This window comes from Alosa pseudoharengus, unplaced genomic scaffold (assembly GCF_046254945.1).
Source record: "Alosa pseudoharengus isolate Yale_2024_CS ecotype anadromous, Long Island Sound unplaced genomic scaffold, YU_APseudo_1.1 YU_APseudo_1.1_scf_11, whole genome shotgun sequence".
NCBI lineage: Eukaryota > Metazoa > Chordata > Actinopteri > Clupeiformes > Clupeidae > Alosa > Alosa pseudoharengus.
The window spans coordinates 21,041,394-21,059,142 of NW_027468576.1; the positions used below are offsets into that span (position 1 = coordinate 21,041,394).

A 17,749-nucleotide genomic window follows, 5' to 3' on the forward strand; every position below is an offset into this window, starting at 1 on the left:
ACTATATGGTTAGTGGAGTATGTTTCTGCTCTGGCAAGGTCATCCAGAGTAAACTTTAAGGTTTAACTACTTTTGGATTTTGTGTTTTTCAGATTTTCAGTTGAAACACTAATGAAGATATGTTTCTCGCAAATAGCAATAGGCCAAACATTGATTAATGGAATGTTGCAACTTGTTTATTTTGCATCAGGCATAAGCTGACTGAAGGGCTGATATATACAAAGGCTCTTTCAAAGAGGCTTATGATGGAAAGTTCAGTTGGCAGTGACACGAAGAGGCCTGGCTTCTCCATTGGCGATTATGCCGTTTTTACTGCCATGCTTGCAGTCTCAATGAGTGTTGGCCTCTACCAAGCCCTGAAGAAGGCCCCCCGTCAGACCAACATGGATGACTTCTTCACAGGTGGAAGGAGCATGAGCGCTGTGCCGGTTGGACTCTCACTGTGTGCTAGCTTCATGTCAGCTGTCCAAGTGTTAGGTGTACCATCTGAGGCCTACCGGTATGGACTGAAGTTCCTCTACATGTGTGTCGGGCAAACCATCAACTCCATCATCACAGCCCTCTTCTTTGTCCCTGTCCTCTACCGCCTCAAAATCACAAGCACCAATCAGGTTTGTTCCCATCTCGCCAGAAAAAAAACACCCTTCAAGCATTAAAAATAGCCACTGCAGAGAGACAGGTGCAGAGGCCAGGTGTGAGAAAATTCTTCACAAATGTTTGCAGAGGTCTTTTATATCAAACATGCTAGAGTTCGATTATCACCATGGCCACAGGCATAATGTGGAGGTGAAGAGTGACCGATAACAAAGAGGCTCTTTCATGTGATGAAAATGTGGAGAAGTCCTACACATTCCTTGTGTACTGACCATCTGTTCCTGTCACAGTATCTCCGAAAGAGATTTGGCAGGGGCATGCAGCTGCTGGGGTGTGTGCAGTTTCTTATTGCAACAGTAAGACCCGCATGCCAAACAGCACACGTCTTCACACATGCATTACACATTAACATGACCCTTTAGAAAACAGATTAATACACTTTATTGTATGTTTTAAGCTCCAAATGAATTAATGTAAACCCACAGAGCGAGTTTTATTTAGTGAGTAGTAGGCCTATAAAAGGATTACTTACAAGCAGAGGTGGGCACAAATACATCAAAAACTATTTTGTTACCAACTACAAATACTGGCTCATGAAATGTAACAAAATAAAATACAAAATCCTGATTGTATATAAAATACAATTAATTAATAATTTAAAAATAGAAAACTACCCACACAATAATCATGGTATTCCAACTTTTATAAGAAACTACAAGGCATATTATTGAAAACGTAAGAGAAAGACATACTATTTTCTGATTGGCTGGGAGGGGGCTATTAATTATGTACAATGGGGCTCCTATGAAGTAGATCTGGTAAAAAAAATGTAATCACGATCCCATATCAATGTAAATGATGATTGAACTGACAACAAGCAGGCTTAGCAACAGTGGAATCAACTGTAACTACCCACCATCATTTTCCGTAAACAATGAAAGTAGTACAACAAATTGAACAGGTCAGCCTCCTCAACTGAACTACATTTCCCATTTCAAGTGGGCTGCAAAAGTGGGCTTGATCAGGTGCAGTTCGCCAAAACAACGTTTGTAAGTTGTTGATAGGGTAATCAAGATGGTTGCTAGGGTGTTGCTAGGGTACATATGGTGGTTGCTATGCTAAATAATGTGGTTCCTATGGTGGTTGCTAGGGTAATCATGTTGGTTGCTATGGTGGTTGCTAGGTTGACATGATAGTGGTGTTGCTAGGTTGTTGCTAGGGTAATTAAGATGCTTGCTAGGGCGTTGCTAGGGTACATATGGTGGTTGCTATGGTTGCTATGCTGGTTTCTAGAGTTAAAGCCAAACCATGTGTATACAGGTTTGCACGGTCACATCTTTAAAGCCAATCCAAGCCAATCCATGTGTATACAGGTCATGTACAGTACATGGTCAACTGTGGATCTACAGATTTGTTTGACATGGATTGGCTTTTACATGACCTGTATAAACATAGATTGACATGGATGGGCTTAAAAAAAATCTGCGCTGTCCCATCTTATTTTAAATGATCTGTATACACATGGATTGGCTTTCCGCGCTGTCCAATCTTTTTTAAATGACCTTTACAACTGGTGCTGGCTAGATATTCAGTAAATCTTGATCAAGCCCACTAATAATATGTATAGTTAAGAAGAACAATAGTGGGCTTGCTTGATCAAGCCTACTAATAACATCCTGTAAGGCAGTGGTCCCCAAACTACGGCCTGCCACCTCATTTTAGGTGGCCCCCCAAAACATGTCCGTGGTATATAGGATCCGGCCCGCACGGGAGTACGACATCGTCAAACTATAACCTCCGTATTTTCTCCATTCATTCTCTATGGCGGGTCTTAACAGTACACATGTAATACTCTTTTTGTCCACTGGTGGTTGTTTTGGCGCTGTTTCGCGTTTGCCATCGAAAACGGAATGAAATGTAGGCCTATAGTAGGCCTACCTGCAAACAATGTAAGAGGCCTCTGCTGACTGCATCAGTGCTCAAAGTATTCTAAAAATGTATCAATTAATTGTTAATAACTAACTTCTATTCAAGTCATAATTCTGGAACTTTCTGGTATAATTATTTATATTTTTTATTCACTCGTTCAAATGTTCATTCAGAGTTCACAAAGTTTTCATCAGGTGAGTGAAAGTTAGAATGGTGGTCATTTCAGATGTTTCTGCCACCACTTCATAAAACTCATAGTTTGATAACTTTAAATTATTTGTAGGATATTGCTTGTTCACAACTTGAGCTGTGTATACAAAGTTCAGAGTTCAAAATATACTTTTGGGACTCCCTGCTTATAGTTTTGAGAATGCTATTATTAGTATTATTTCATTTGAGCTACATTTTACACTGATATGGCATAAACACAGATAACAATGGTATTAAATTGCAATAGCCTATAGATTAAATGTAATGGAATATTCAACTAAGGTAGACTGCCTTTGTTCACAGCGCTAAGCTATTTATGGTTACTGATATACTCCGAGTCTCTGGCCCTCTCTTAGAGCCAGGCATAGTGAGCTGGCCCTCGGAAGAAAAAGTTTGGGGACCACTGCTGTAAGGTGTCCCGATAATTAATTAACTTGATGGAGAAAACTCCACTGTTTTCCATCGGGGAGGACTTTGCCTCTGTCTCATCCATTATTGACGCATATCAGGACACATCGGTGGATGTTATCCCTAACATGAATCCTCATGTCAAATGGTTTTAATACTTTTGGCTCCCTCAGTTGACTTTTCTTGTAATTTTTTCCCCAACTTCAACATGTTTAGGATTGTAAAAGATTATCTAACACTTTTAAGTTGGTCACAATGTAGCATAACCCTACAGGAACAAGGAAAAATGGGTTTAGTATATAGTATAGCATTTCATGTTGTCCTTCCAAAAGGATAATGAAATTGGCATTTTTATGGACAACTTTAGGGCTGAAAATAGGGAATTGCCCAAGGAATATCACTGGGCACCCTCACTATTCTTATTGAGTAATACCCCTAGGCATCAAGAAACAGTAAAGAAAAAAACTTTAACTAACAAAACCAGGTTCAAGACCCTGGCCTTTGGCTCCCGGACTATGATAAGCATAACCTTGTCATGGTTATAGTTAGAATATTTAACTGAGCGATGACATTTTGGCTTATTTAGGGGTGAAAAAACAGATACTCTACTATACATCTATAATACTATAAATGCAATCCCTCAAAGAATTTTCTTACAAACTACATTTATTTTTTTCCAATCCTGCCAAAATAAAAATGACAAACTACGCTAAAGTAATTACATACATATTTCAAATTCATCTTATTGAAATACTGCCCATGTCTGCTTACAAGTACTTACACATGCACACTATTCAGAGGAGTACTAATGTCATCAATGCAGATAAAGTAAGTACTTCACAAAGAAGAGGTAACAGTAAATAGGAAACAAACTGTTTGCTTAGAAACTATCCCCATGAGTAAAATTGCCGTTAATGACATGAGTGAAAGTGTATTAATCATAGTCCACTTTTTTCTTTACAGCTGCTCTACACAGGAGTTGTTATCTACGCACCTGCCCTTATTTTGAATCAAGGTAATAGAAAGAGTCTGGTCATGCAACATTGTTCAAAATTATGTGGGGAAAGTCTATAGTGACTCTTTTTAAAAATAAAAGGATGTCCATTTCCTTTTCGAATGGTTAATAAATAACAAATCATTTGTATTGGTCAATGACAAACAGATAACTCTTTTTTATGTTTCAGCCACTGGGTTAAACATGTGGGCTTCCCTGTTTTCTACTGGACTCGTCTGCACTGTCTACACCACCATAGTAAATCCACTCACAAGAATCACACATACGAGTATCACTTAATAGGAAGTGATACGCTTCAGACTAATGTTTATTTTTCTACTGTAATTGAATCAAAAACTATTAACTGAGTCGTATGTCAGCAAAACACAGGATTCCAGGGTCAAACAAACATCACAAAACAAATCAATAACCTCAGCAAAACTTACTGGTTACCAGGCGCTAACAACAGACAGAAAAGACGACGATCCGGCAGAGAACAAAGGCAGGCACAAGACTTAAATACAAGACAAGTTACAGACAATGAGGATATAACAGGGCACAGGTGACAAACATCAAAACAGGAGGGCAGGAAGTCCAAATATGGCAAGGGGTGGGGACAGGCAGACAGGACAGGAAAATGGAAACACTAAGCACATGGCAAACCAACAAAGAACAGGAAGTGAATCTCATGACAAACATAGCACAGTACAAAATCTCCTAGCATTCATGGGCTTCGGAAAAACCTTTCTCCGAGTGAAAACATCATCATTCCGCGTCATTCACGTCACTTAATGTGTGAGTCCGAGGTCGGAAACTGGGGCTAGATTTTGCTCGTCATCACTTTTGTCGTCACATTGTAGTTCGTTTGTAGTCCATGTGGCCTTTCATGTCCAACAGTTTTAATGTGAACTTGGGAATTTGCCCTTTTTATCACTTGAAAGCTGCATATCTTTCTTTCACGAGCATCTTACAATATATTTTAAGCAAATACAGTTGTTTGTTTAGGATTAGTGAGTGTATGTTTTAACCTTTGTTGTGGCATCCGTGTTTGTCACACATTCCGATGGCAAAGCACATGAACACTTGCTGTCGGAAAAACAAAGTAGCCATGGGGGCGGTCCTTGTCATTCCGAGGTGCTCTGAATCATGGAGGTATTATATATAACTGGAGAGAGTGACTAAGTCCCGCCCTCCATACAAATGAATGGTGGAGGCTAGGCTAGTAAATCCGGCCAATTCACAGTCAACGCCATCTTGAACACTGGGGTTCGGATCCAGCGCCAGTCGACTCTGACCATGCGCCAGTTACAAAGCTGGAAATGACGCATGGACCAACGTCGATTTTTATTGGATATTCTGTAAAAAGAGTGTCATCCTCCAGTAAGAGGGTGGCGATAATGCACATAAAGTCCTTGCCTCATAACAAGAAGAAGAAAAAGTTGCTCGGGAACGCACATGAGTCCGAGTGGAGTCGCCCTGAAGCACAACTTAATTTCATTGGATAACACAGCGCCTCTAACTAGGAGCGGTCTGCTTGCTGTCCTGCTGCAAATATGCATTCGAACTTGACGTGAAATATCCGTAGTCGAACTATAAATAAACTATTCGGTTTTTAGTGCCAAGTGTAGCGCATTTTTACAGTCTATGATTAGTTTGTTTTTTATTTTATTGTTTGCCATCTCATAGCGGGTGCTCTAAACGTATTCTAGCGTTGGCCCATGACCAAATCAAGCCAATAATAGCCAGTAGCCACAATAATGACTGGAGCCAGAGCCCTCAATAGCCACCCTGTTTTGAAAATAATATTGAAGATATTCAATATTATTGAAGATAGTATTGAAGATAACGCACAGAACGGTCAGCTTGAGCGGACAATTACGCAACTCGTCCCCAACTCATCTAAAATGTGGTGTCTTTACTTTGAGTTGTACCCTGCAGATGGTAAAGTAACGGTTAAAGAGAATGTTGTCTGCGGACTCAGCAAAAAACAGTTTACTTACGCATCCACGACATCCAATCTTCGCGCTCACCTGTGGAGTTACCATCCAAATGAGGCAGCGGTGTCAGAGGCACAGTAGATGGCCAGAGCATCGCCAGGCGTCCAACATCGTATGATTGCATACTTTCCGTAAATCCTAAATTATGTCCAGGGTCTGGTTTTTTACTTATGCTGCAAAGCACAGGTATTTATTTGAGGTAGACTTGTTCGAGGCAGACCTTTATTTCTTACATTGTACGTTATTGTGAGACATGCGTTTTGTTTGGAGCGGCATACCAGGCTATCAAACGCAGACGATTTCGGTTTTGGTATGGGATTTAATTTACTTTTTGACTTTTATTATATAGTTAAATGTTGAGACTGATGGGCATTTAAATCTAGAGGGTATTTGATGATCACTGTAAAGTTTCGTGTAGTGGAAAAAGTGTTGGAATTTCCAGCTGTTTATTGCGAGACAAGGACTTTCCTTCATTCATTGAACGTGCGCTGTGATCTAATGGAAACCTTATTGCATAGCGAAGTAGCCTAAATTTAGCTTTTTTTTAAAATTATGCATGGTTTACTTTTTATTAAATTCGTAGGCTGGAATGCCTCGCGGCAATAATTGTGTTTAAATGTAGTAGCCTAGTGCTTCAGCCTGTGGCAATAGGTTGAGAGCAACGTGTTGGAGACCCATGGTGTAACGAGACAAGGTCTTTATGCCGCTGTTGTGTAATTTATTGTCTTTAATCATGTTTAGGCTATGTTTGTTCGGGACAAACAACAACGAAACAAGATCAATAACGTTACAATTTAATTTATTTGTTTATTTGTCATATGATGGATAAACAACCATAATATGCACGTCTTATAGGATCCTCAAGAAATACGCACTGAATAACGTTTGGCTGTAGCCGCCGGATAGGTACCCGCCCACCAACATGTACGCGCATGAGAGCTCGTGCCCAACACGGATTTTCGTGCATGGAGCTGGTTCCAAATGCTCCATGCAGCGCCATATTTGAAAATGGCGTATGCTAACATGCCGAAGCTAATCTGCACGCTCTTGACCCCCTGCTCTGAATGCACCATAAAGCCCCAGTTTCCGACCTCTGACTCACAATGACGCGGAATGATGATGTTTTCACTCGGAGAAAGGTTTTTCCGAAGCCCATGAACGCTAGACCAGCCAGGGGGTCAGGATTTGAAGGGTTAGCTTCAGCCAGTTAGCATGGCATTTGGCCGCCGACATTTTTGAAAACATGGCGTTACATGGTTGCAACTTCCGGCACCAGTTTTCACATGCTGATTGGTAGATGACAGCTCATGCACGAGTTTAGTCTTGGGCACGAGCGTCCTCGCGCGTCCATGTTGGTTTACATTTCTGGAAGACGACAAATAAAACAACTAACTACTTGGATTAAGCTACTGATATTTGACTTAATGCCTACATGGTTTAGTCTGTATTATACCGGACTTTGTCGTGAATAAAAGAAAAATTTAAATGTTGTCATATTAGGCTATTATTTGCCTTATGTGTGGGTTGACAAGGTAACTGACTATGACCATACATTTTAGCGGATGCAATGACCTATATCCAATTATTAGGCTACTCATGCCTATTTTAGCAAGGCACAGGCTGTAGTTCCTACCTGTAGTCCATGACAACGCAACGTCTGGATGTGACCTATGTCTCCCCAAGTGATTTAAAACGAAACAAATGTCAATGACTTATTTAGTTTGCTTTCTTGCAACATTGACATGATTAGGCTATGCATTTGATTTAAATGGCCAGGCTGCCAGTCGAGGCAAAAGCCAAATATCCAACAACAGTTGCAGACTCTTTGCCTGCTCGAACCACAATACCCGAGGGATGTGCGCTTCTATCGGTAAGTTTAACTTGCGTTGGCTTCATTTTGTCTGCCTGCAAATGTAGCCTAGGTTTAACCGGGTTTAACAAGCTGCAAATTCACGCTGGGTGCAGAAAATATTTCAGCTATCCACAAGTTTCATACATCATATGTCTACTTAATTTTAGTAATTTTCGTTGGATAGCCTATTGCGTAATACAACCTGTCCAAATATAGCATTTAGGGTTCATTATTTGTGTAGCCTAAAGTGACTCAATATTGATTTGCATTGTTTATTATCACATATGAACATCACATTAAATAACCTATACCAATAATAAAAAAATAAAAAAATACCACCATTCCCAAAATGTTATCCCAACCAATTAAATAAATTTGCGCTTATAACGAAGCGTGTCCCCGAACAACTTCTTTTCCTCTGAGGGAATGTCCAATCTTCATCAACGACATACCGTGGTACCTTATGTTGTCTCCGTCTGTAACGTGGAATCTAATAGGCTAATTCTAGCTGGTGCCGGAAACGAACACCCATGAAACGCCATTTTTGTAAAATGGCTGCGGTCAATTTCAAACTTTTATGGCTGAAGTAGCTAGCCTAGCATGGTCCATTGAAATGAATGGGGGCGGGACTTAGTCTCTGCAGTACTAGTATAGTATTATATATAACTCTCTCCAGTTATATATAATACCTCCATGAGACCAGCCTCAGACGAGTCCAGGAAGTGACGTTAATTCCGAAAATAAGTACATAATTTACTTTACTCTTTATGGAGGATACAGCTGAAAAAAATGTGTTTTCTTTTACAGTTCATGGAAAAAATAGTCACATTAGGTAGAAGCTTTGTATTATTATTCGTAATTCACATTTATTTATTAAATAATCGATCGCGATCTGACTGTCCACGAGATCTGCCAGAGTCAGCTGGAAGAAGCTTGTGACTCACGCATAGGGAATCACGGCAGATATTGCGCGAAATTTTGTTTTATGGCTATCATTTAGGTGTCCTTCCTATTCATTAGCATGAACATGATGACTGACTAAATAAATGACTATGATGTTTAATAAACCATTGTAGGCATACAAGTTATCATAATATCACATCACATCAATTAAGTGTTTTCTGTAAGCTAGGCTACTGTGTGACATGCTTTACACTAGGCTACAGCATATAAATCAACAATAGGCTATCAACACGTTTGCAGTATAACTGTTGCAGAAATCACATACAAGAAGGCATCCTCTTGATTGTTTGTACATTTTTGCACATTCCAACATAAGGAAGCAGCATGAGGAAACTTGTCGTTTTTCTGCCTTATTTTCTAACTACTTTTACGAGTCTGCAGTATCACAGCTGTTACAAGAGGGTCTGGTGTCCCATTGTTATGATGCACTTCCTGCGACGCGGTCATTCGTCTCTAAATGACTTAACTCCCTCTCTCATTTAGAGACGAATGACCGCGTCGCTGCATGGGCAAGTGTACCCCTCAGACTCGTAATGGCCGCCGGGTGAATAAGGCGAATGGGTCTGCGGTCTCTCAATGACTTAACCCCTACAACCCCCTCTCACATAGCACAGGCATCACATGACAAACCAGGAAATACACAAGGGGCAAGAGCAGAACACATGACCAGGTAAACATGAACACATGGCACAAGGGAATAAGACACAAACACAAGGTAATACACAGAATGACCACCAGGATGGCCAAAGTCCAGGCTCAGGAAACCGTTGGTGGTGTTCTGATTAAATTAGCTGACTAGAGCTCATATCAGGTCAACAGTTCTGTATAATACACGGTTAGACAAATGGTGATAGTTCAACACTGTGATCTCTGGTGAATAGCTTTGTATCAGCACAGGTGCAATAAACTAATGGCTGTTTTACACAATAACATGTTAATTAAAATATACTTCTATGAAACAGGGTGGGATGAAGGCAGTTATCTGGACAGATGTGTTCCAAATTGTGGTCATGTTGTCTGGTTTCATGGCCATCTTCATCCGGGGGACTATTCTTGTGGGAGGACCTGCTAAAGTGTTTGAGATTGCCAACAACGGCTCACGGTTCAACTTTAATGAGTAAGCTCTTTGGCCTAACTTCACTTAAAACATTTTTGAGTGTTTTCTCCATTTTAGAGAAACAAGTATACTGTAGGGTTTTCTTCATCCTTAGTCATAAGGTGATTGGATGACATGCATGTTCAGGGGCGTAGCACAAGATCCTGGGCCCCTGCATAGGCAGTTCCGACGGGCCCCCATGTTCCTCATGCCCCCCCCACCCCCCCCCCCCCATAAATAATAAATAATAACAGTGATTGGGCCTCTGTACACATGGATCTGTAGGCCTAGATGTTGTAGTCATTCAATCAACCAAGTTATTCAGCCAATACACTTGGCTTTACAAACTTTACATTTCATCTGGCATGCAATATGAAATTTAAGGACATGAGAGTGAGTGTATCAACAAAGTTAGGGAAGGACACAGGGATACACACAAACTGTACCATCTTACATTAAATTAGCTGCCAAGCTACCAGTAAAGACATGTTTACAGTCATTTGCAGGTACCCTAAAGAAAATTGCTGATAGTGTGTTCCTTTTAGTTTTGATGTAGACCCAAGGAAGCGCTATACCTTCTGGAGTTTCATAGTGGGGGGCACGCTGGTGTGGCTCTCCATGTATGCAGTGAACCAAGCACAAGTGCAGCGCTATATCTCATGCAAAAGTGAACGGGAAGCACAATGGTAAGTCTTACGCACTTTGAGGTCATATCACTGACCTGTTAAATGATTGAAATGGCCAATTGTCAATGAACACTGGCTTCAACACTTACGTCGTTAAAAGGACTTTTCTATAATGGCTGCCTTCACCTACATCTCGCATAGTGTTTCTTCATCTGTGTCTGCAGGGCCTTGTTAGTCAACCAGCTGGGCCTGTGGTTGGTGGTGGGTAGTGCTGCCCTTTGTGGAATTGCCATGTTTGCTCTCTATTCAACCTGTGACCCTCTGGAAGCTGGTCACATATCTACACCTGATCAGGTAATCAATCTACGAATGATGGTTATTCTAATGAATAAAAACATTATAGCGACATAGTGCAATCAAATTGCATGATTATTTGCATAATATCATCTATTATTATTGATTTATAAACAATTATTTAATTAAGTTTGTCTGCATGCAAACCAGTTAGTTTGGAGATTCTGCATGTGTATTATCCCTATCATAATCAGTCATGGATACTCTTCTGTTTTGGAACAGTATGTGCCTTATTTAGTCCTGGATATTTTTAGAGACCATCCTGGCTTTCCTGGCCTCTTCTTAGCATGTGCATACAGTGGGACACTCAGGTATTTACCCAGTCCATGTCATGCATCACAGACATGTCCATCACACGGTTTTGGCAGTACATTGTAAGGACGCTGTCTGCTTTCATTTCCCTTAGTACTGTCTCAACCAGCATCAATGCCATGGCTGCCGTGACTATGGAGGACTTGCTGAAGACACATTTGACCAACACATCAGAGAGAGGACTTGTTTTGATCTCCAAGGCATTGTGTGGGTTTGCTTTGAGCTTCTGTCATCAAAACAAACATGTTGTATACTTTTCTAAGTTTGTAAGACAATATTTGTGTCACACTGGCCACCCCATCTTATTGTTGTTTGTTTTCAGTTAAATAGACTTTCATCATTGTGTGTTCCAGCTCTATTCTATGGCCTTGCCTGCATCACTGTTGCTGCACTCTCTTCCCTATTTGAATGGGGAGTTCTTCAGGTATGTTAATGAGTCCTTATGAAGATTAATATTTGCTTACAAGCTTTGTATATTTGCCTACAAGCTTGCCTGCAGCTTTGTCTATTGAGAGCATTTGTAAATAATGTCTTCGTCTTCCTTGACATTTGAACTAATATGTCTTTATTTTTTATTTTATTTTGCTGTAGGGGTCTTTTACCGTTATGGGGGTGGTCAGTGGTCCCCTACTGGGTACATTTATACTGGGAATATTTGTACCAGCAACAAATAAGACAGTGAGTATTTGCTGCCCAAAACCCATTGACACCACAATGTTGTCTGCTGAATAACTGTGTCTGGTACACCGTTTAAAACTGATTTGATATGTTTGTTAACACATGCAAAGTTGGACCTCCTCTGTTTTTTGATGTATCATATTGTCTCCAAATACATTCTACATAACTAAGCATCTTGTAGGGTGATAGTTTTGGACACATTAAATGCTGCTTCCTACTTTTACTTAATGCCCCTGTGATATTTTACACAGGGAGTATTTGCTGGTGTAGCGGTGGGATTCTGCATTTCTGTGTGGCTTGCAATTGGATCTACTCTTTATCCCCCTACGCCACAAATGATGGGAGTTCTGCCTGCCTCCGCAGAACACTGTTTGTCCATTAATACAACAACGGACAATAACAGGACAGGAGGCATTCACTACACCAGGCCACCCCTCTACTCTGAACCTTATGGGTAAGGCACCAGAGCAGGTAACGGCACAGTCGAGGTACCAACGAGAAGTGCACAAAATTCAAAAAAGTAAACAGAAAATAAGCCTCTGGTGATATCTGAGAAGTATATTAAGCAGCCCAAAATTGACAAAAAAGGGTCCATGTGTCTTCCAAGTTGGCTTTTTGTTCCTTCAAGAAAGATTAAACAAGGGCAGTGGGGTCTCTGTTAATTTTCATTTTTATCAAAATAACATCAGTTATAAGAACCTCAAAAAAGGTTGTAAGTATAAGGATATAAGGTAATATGTATTGTTTATGTGTGCAAATTCACTCTTTTTGTTTACAGTTCTGGAGGTGTGCACGACTTCTATTCAATGTCCTACCTATATTTTGGGGCCTTAGCAACAACTATTGTTGTATCGGTTGGAGTTGCGGTTAGCTACGCAACAGGTGAGATCACGCTCCCATAAGGGAGGGTATAAACTATAAGCGCTATGAGAAATGAGAACTTTCCACCTTGCACCAATGGACACTTTGGTGTTAGACATAGCATTGATCATAAATCCAACATAACATTTCCCTACAGGTTTATTGTGAAGAATTCTAATCTTGGTCATTTGTTCATGATGCACTGCATTTCGTAGGGCCAACCAAAAGAAGTACCATCAGTCCAGGGTTACTCTTTTGGGATCTAGAGAATAAGACCATTGAGGTAAGTATCATATAATAACCCAGGAACTATCTCCTCTATATGCACGGATATGATATAAACAACGATAATATAGTCACTTATATTTCATTGGTAACACTTGCCTTTAATTTAAATGCATGAATTGAAAAAGAAAAAAAGTATAGTGCATAGCAGGCCAAAGGTTGTCAGTTTCACATCACAGACTATACAGTTCTCAATACTACATAATTCCCCTACTGTAATGAACTGAAAAACTATCCTTTTCTTTTCACCACAGGCCAAACTGATGGTTCAGACTCCTCAGAGTACAAACCTCAGACCTGTTGATGGCCTGAAGGTTGATGAAGAGGCGTTCCTTTGAAGGCGTTTCCTTTTTTTAAGTGTGGCAACGAGCTTTCATAAACATTTCATGCAGCAAGAGGACATACTTTTATTGAACAGTCCCAATAATCTTGACTAGATTTTGTGGGTTAAATTACTAGAAAGCTCCCGCACACTGCAATTGTAACTTTTCATCAACGTTTCGGTCAGATGACCATCATCTGACCGAAATGTTCTTTTCTGCTTATTTTGATACTGGTGACCCTGTGGTCCTCCTTGTCCTACGCACCCGTCCCAAGGAGGTGTGCAAAAGTACTCAACGTTTTCAGTGGGTTAAATTACTAAATGTTGTTACTTTTGTATGTAGGCTGCATTTCATGCAGTCATTGTGCATACTTTATTTGTGACATGAATGTCTATTTTTGTGAGAACAAAAAATATACTATCTTTCACTGCAGATGGCTGTATTACTGCCTGATGTGCTCATGTGTTCACTACTAAACACAGTACTACTACAAGCCAACAAATGCCTCCCAGTATTTCATGTCTCAAATTCGCCTCTGTTGAGTGACCTGTCATGTTTTAAAAACTGAAAGCCACACCCAGGGGCGTAGCCAGGATTATTTTATAGGGGGGGCCAGCTGGGTCCAGACTTTTTATTGGGGTGGCACTTGGGAATCAAAACTACTATTTGAAAACTACTCAAAAAGTTTTCAAGATTAGGATAGCCTATTTTAATAATGGTAATAAATTGTGCAAAGCCAACACTGATACACAGGTCAGTTTGTTGGCCACTCCAACATATTTTCCATAAATAGGTCAATGCCAATAAAAAAATATTATGATAATGCACCTTACTTAATCAGTTTTATTCAAATGATGTTAACTCAAAGAACAATAATAAATACTACAAATATTGTATGTATATATTTGATCTCATACTGATGGCCAAACTATATTTCTTTCTGATATCCACTCCAAGTACTTGGCTGTAAGTAACATGGCTCTGAATTAAGAAATTAACCCTTAGAACCCTAGACTGTTTTAAGGGCTTTTTCACTACCTTAGAAACATTTATCCTGGTCAATGTAAGTGCCATACACACATGCTATATATTGTTTTTAACAGAGTCTAGGCTACCCAGATCTGCCACTATTTCATGTATTAATACTTGCATTGATTTCATTTAGATCTTTAAATAATAAAAATACAAAAAGTGTATTATAAAAATTCTTATATTTTGACATGTATCTCACCACTGCAAGCTGGCACATGTGTGCATAGGGCAAACTGTTCTGAATCTGGCAATATCATTGCCATGGTGGAGGGATTCTCTGGGGCTGAGCAAATGTGAAAAATGTGTGGTGTGACCTGACTGAACCCGATTTTGCATGTTCTGTGTGTACACTTGATTTGACATGATGATTGTAAAACAACTTTTTACTGCATTGCCATGAACAAAGTGAAGGCAAAAAGGTGTTTCTTTGTCGAATAAATTGGGATGCAATGTGAGTCTCGAATTGGATGCCATGCAGGAATTTGCTAGGATCTCAAAACCGGATTATGAACATGCTTTGCCATAGAAACACATGATAGCGTTGGATTATGAACATGCTTTGCCACCACAACACACAAAAACACGGGGTAAGTCGAGCTATATGAAGTTATTATTTTGATGTCATTTCGTCTGTTTTATAACCCAGACGGATGCACTTGGTATCAAATGATCAAGTGAGTAGGGCCTAATTCAAACGAGAGTAGGCTAATGGGTGTGCAGCGTTGGTTTTTGTACATGATTTTATTTTGCAGTCACGTTGTCTGTTTTTATAGCCCAGCAGGAACGATATACTTGGTACCAATAGATAGCCCTGTGTCTCCTCTTTCTTCTGATATGCTTGCCATATCTATGCGATCACGGGTTCGCGAGTAATTCAAACTAGAGTAATGGGTGCGCAGGTGAACTGTAAATATGAATCAAATTTATTTAATTACATTATATTTATTTTTATTTTCATACTTGATCGCACAGACAAGTGTTTAGTCTCGTTGGAAAGCCCCACTTCTGCTCTGTCACGCAATTAAGGTTTCATCTCGCTGCAATGTACAGTTCTGGCGCAATGTAACAAAGAATTCAGGCAAAGCAGCCTGCCTCTGCCTGCTATGGCAAGAACCACACACAGTCAGCAAATTATGTATTTATAAAGTAGCCTAGGCTAGGCCATATTAGCCTACCTGGAATCATCTGGAGATATGTGCCTAATATGCTTGCATTTCACCCGAATTTTATCGAAATATTCTTGTAACAGCGTTCCCGCGGGCATCCGATTATTTTTGATCAGCCCCACACATCAATGTCAGAGCCAAGGCTACCTAACAAGGACAGCCCAACGCAGCTCACTTGGCTATGATTCGTGACACATTCTAACATCTTATTAGAATTAATGTTCCAACTCATCAACTCACCTGTTACTGAGGTTAAGTAGTAGGCTAGCCTAGTGTACTGTCAAGTGTTTTTAATAGATGACTTGAATTGTCCCGCTGCTGCTGCTGCACTAGGCCTACTCACGATGTGATCAGGCTACACTTCCTGACTGGGCCAATGGTCGTAGATAGAGTGCAGTAATTGGTTCAGTCCCTGCTTTGCAAAGTGTTGTCGAAAACGGCAGCAATTTTTTTTTTTTTACTTTTCACTGAATGGAGCTGGGGGGGCCAGCAGGGTGGCCAAGCTTTGACCAGTGGTGGCCGTGGCCCCCCCTGGCCACCATGTAGCTCCGCCCCTGGCCACACCATCTACAATCTCAAGGGCGTTCTGCATTTTTTTCCGAATTTTGTTGAAAAAGTATGAGTATACTCTGCCAAACTTTCAACAACTGATATTTTAAATTACTACAAACGGTCATGATTGAGATGAGTTCACTTGTCAGCTTGTAAATGTAGAATGAATTGCAGTCTGTACGACACTGACAAAAAAGGTGAATGCCTGGGTATCTTTTTTCATTACATCTTAGACTGATCCCATTAGTTTAGTAAACAAAAAGGCCTTCACAGTTGAATAAAATCACAAAACACTTTATTCAGAGATGATATTTACAGATCAATATATCTTTTAGAAACCAATTGAACCAATGACACCATATTTATATTAAATGAGAACCTTCTTTGGACAGTTACATAGTGTACTAGTGGGGCAGCTGTGGCCTACTGGTTAGCGCTTTGGACTTGCAACCGGAGGGAGCGGCCAGTAGGAAGCGGCTGAAGTGCCCTTGAGAAAGGCACCTAGTCCCTCACTGCTCCCCAAGCGCCGCTGTTGTAGCAGGCAGCTCACTGCGTCAGGATTAGTGTGTGCTTCACCTCACTGTGTGCTGAGTGTGTTTCACTAATTCACGGATTCGGATAAATGCAGAGACCAAATTTCCCTCACTCTTCTCAGAAGAGTATATATACTTATACATTTGGTTCTTGTTTTTTGTCTTTGATTAACCAGATGTGATCTGGTGGAACACGTTTGCCTCTAGAGCCGTACGGATACACTGTGTGAATCAACTCAGCGCTTCGGTTTCTTTTCTTTTATCTTCTTGTGCTGTAAAGTAAAATGGGCCTATTAGTGCCATTATGTGAACTGTTCCCCTAGAGGTTTGCCTGAGAAAAGAATCCAAAGTATCAGGATTAATGGCATTCTTTTGCCAATTTCATTATGAAATTATATGAATTGATGATGAAATTAATTGTATTTTAATTGTAATTAATTGAATGATTCTTTCTCTTTCTCTCTGCCCCTGTGTGTGTGTGTGTGTGCTCATCCTTAATATCCAACTGCTTTCCGTAAGGGATTCTCACCATTCACAATTAAATGTGTTTGTGCAGTTACATCAGGTTTCCTCCATCTATATCTCAGAGCCTTCAAATTATTTTGTCTATGGTTGTACACTTCTTCCGACTCTAAGCCGATTCACTTCATTTCTCCTCAGGTTCAGGACTGGCTTTGGTGCAACCTGCCTCATTTGACCTGGCTTCTTTTAGATAGGGGGAAGAGGTACACCAAAGGTCTGACAGGTTTCTTCTTCTCAGATGCCTGGCTGAAGAGCTTGATGTCTGCGTCAGGGCAGGTCTTGCTAGACTTGATTGATGCCTTTACTTTTGTCCCAGCATGGCCAGTGTTTCGTGGTCCAAGTTCAGTGGTAACAGGAATGTTAATAACTTCATCTGGATTTAATTGGTGGAAGTGGTTCGTAAAATACTGGTTCCTGTCTTTCCCTGTCAGATCTGAGGAACACACTAGATGTTATTTATTA

The 17,749-nt window shown here is 40.3% G+C and overlaps 1 protein-coding gene across 1 annotated transcript; it reads left to right on the plus strand.

Moving 5' to 3' along the window:
- The first annotated feature begins 243 nt into the window (after nt 1-243).
- On the plus strand, nt 244-13,619 carry slc5a5 (solute carrier family 5 member 5). The gene is made up of 15 exons (XM_076277276.1): nt 244-611; nt 885-950; nt 4,105-4,156; nt 4,326-4,393; nt 9,910-10,064; nt 10,589-10,729; nt 10,894-11,023; nt 11,246-11,334; nt 11,430-11,542; nt 11,689-11,759; nt 11,927-12,013; nt 12,265-12,467; nt 12,792-12,895; nt 13,090-13,157; nt 13,414-13,619. The coding sequence occupies exons 1-15, from the start codon at nt 246-248 to the stop codon at nt 13,495-13,497; spliced, it is 1,797 nt and encodes a 598-aa protein (XP_076133391.1). The 5' UTR covers nt 244-245; the 3' UTR covers nt 13,498-13,619.
- Nucleotides 13,620-17,749: the final 4,130 nt, after the last annotated feature.

Coding starts and splice junctions, on each gene's coding strand:
- slc5a5 (XM_076277276.1), top strand. CDS start 246: ATGGAAAGTTCAGTTGGCAGTGACACGAAGAGGCCTGGCTTCTCCATT. Junction 10,065..10,588: donor TCACGGTTCAACTTTAATGA/GTAAGCTCTTTG, acceptor TGTTCCTTTTAG/TTTTGATGTAGACCCAAGGA. Junction 11,760..11,926: donor TTGAATGGGGAGTTCTTCAG/GTATGTTAATGA, acceptor ATTTTGCTGTAG/GGGTCTTTTACCGTTATGGG.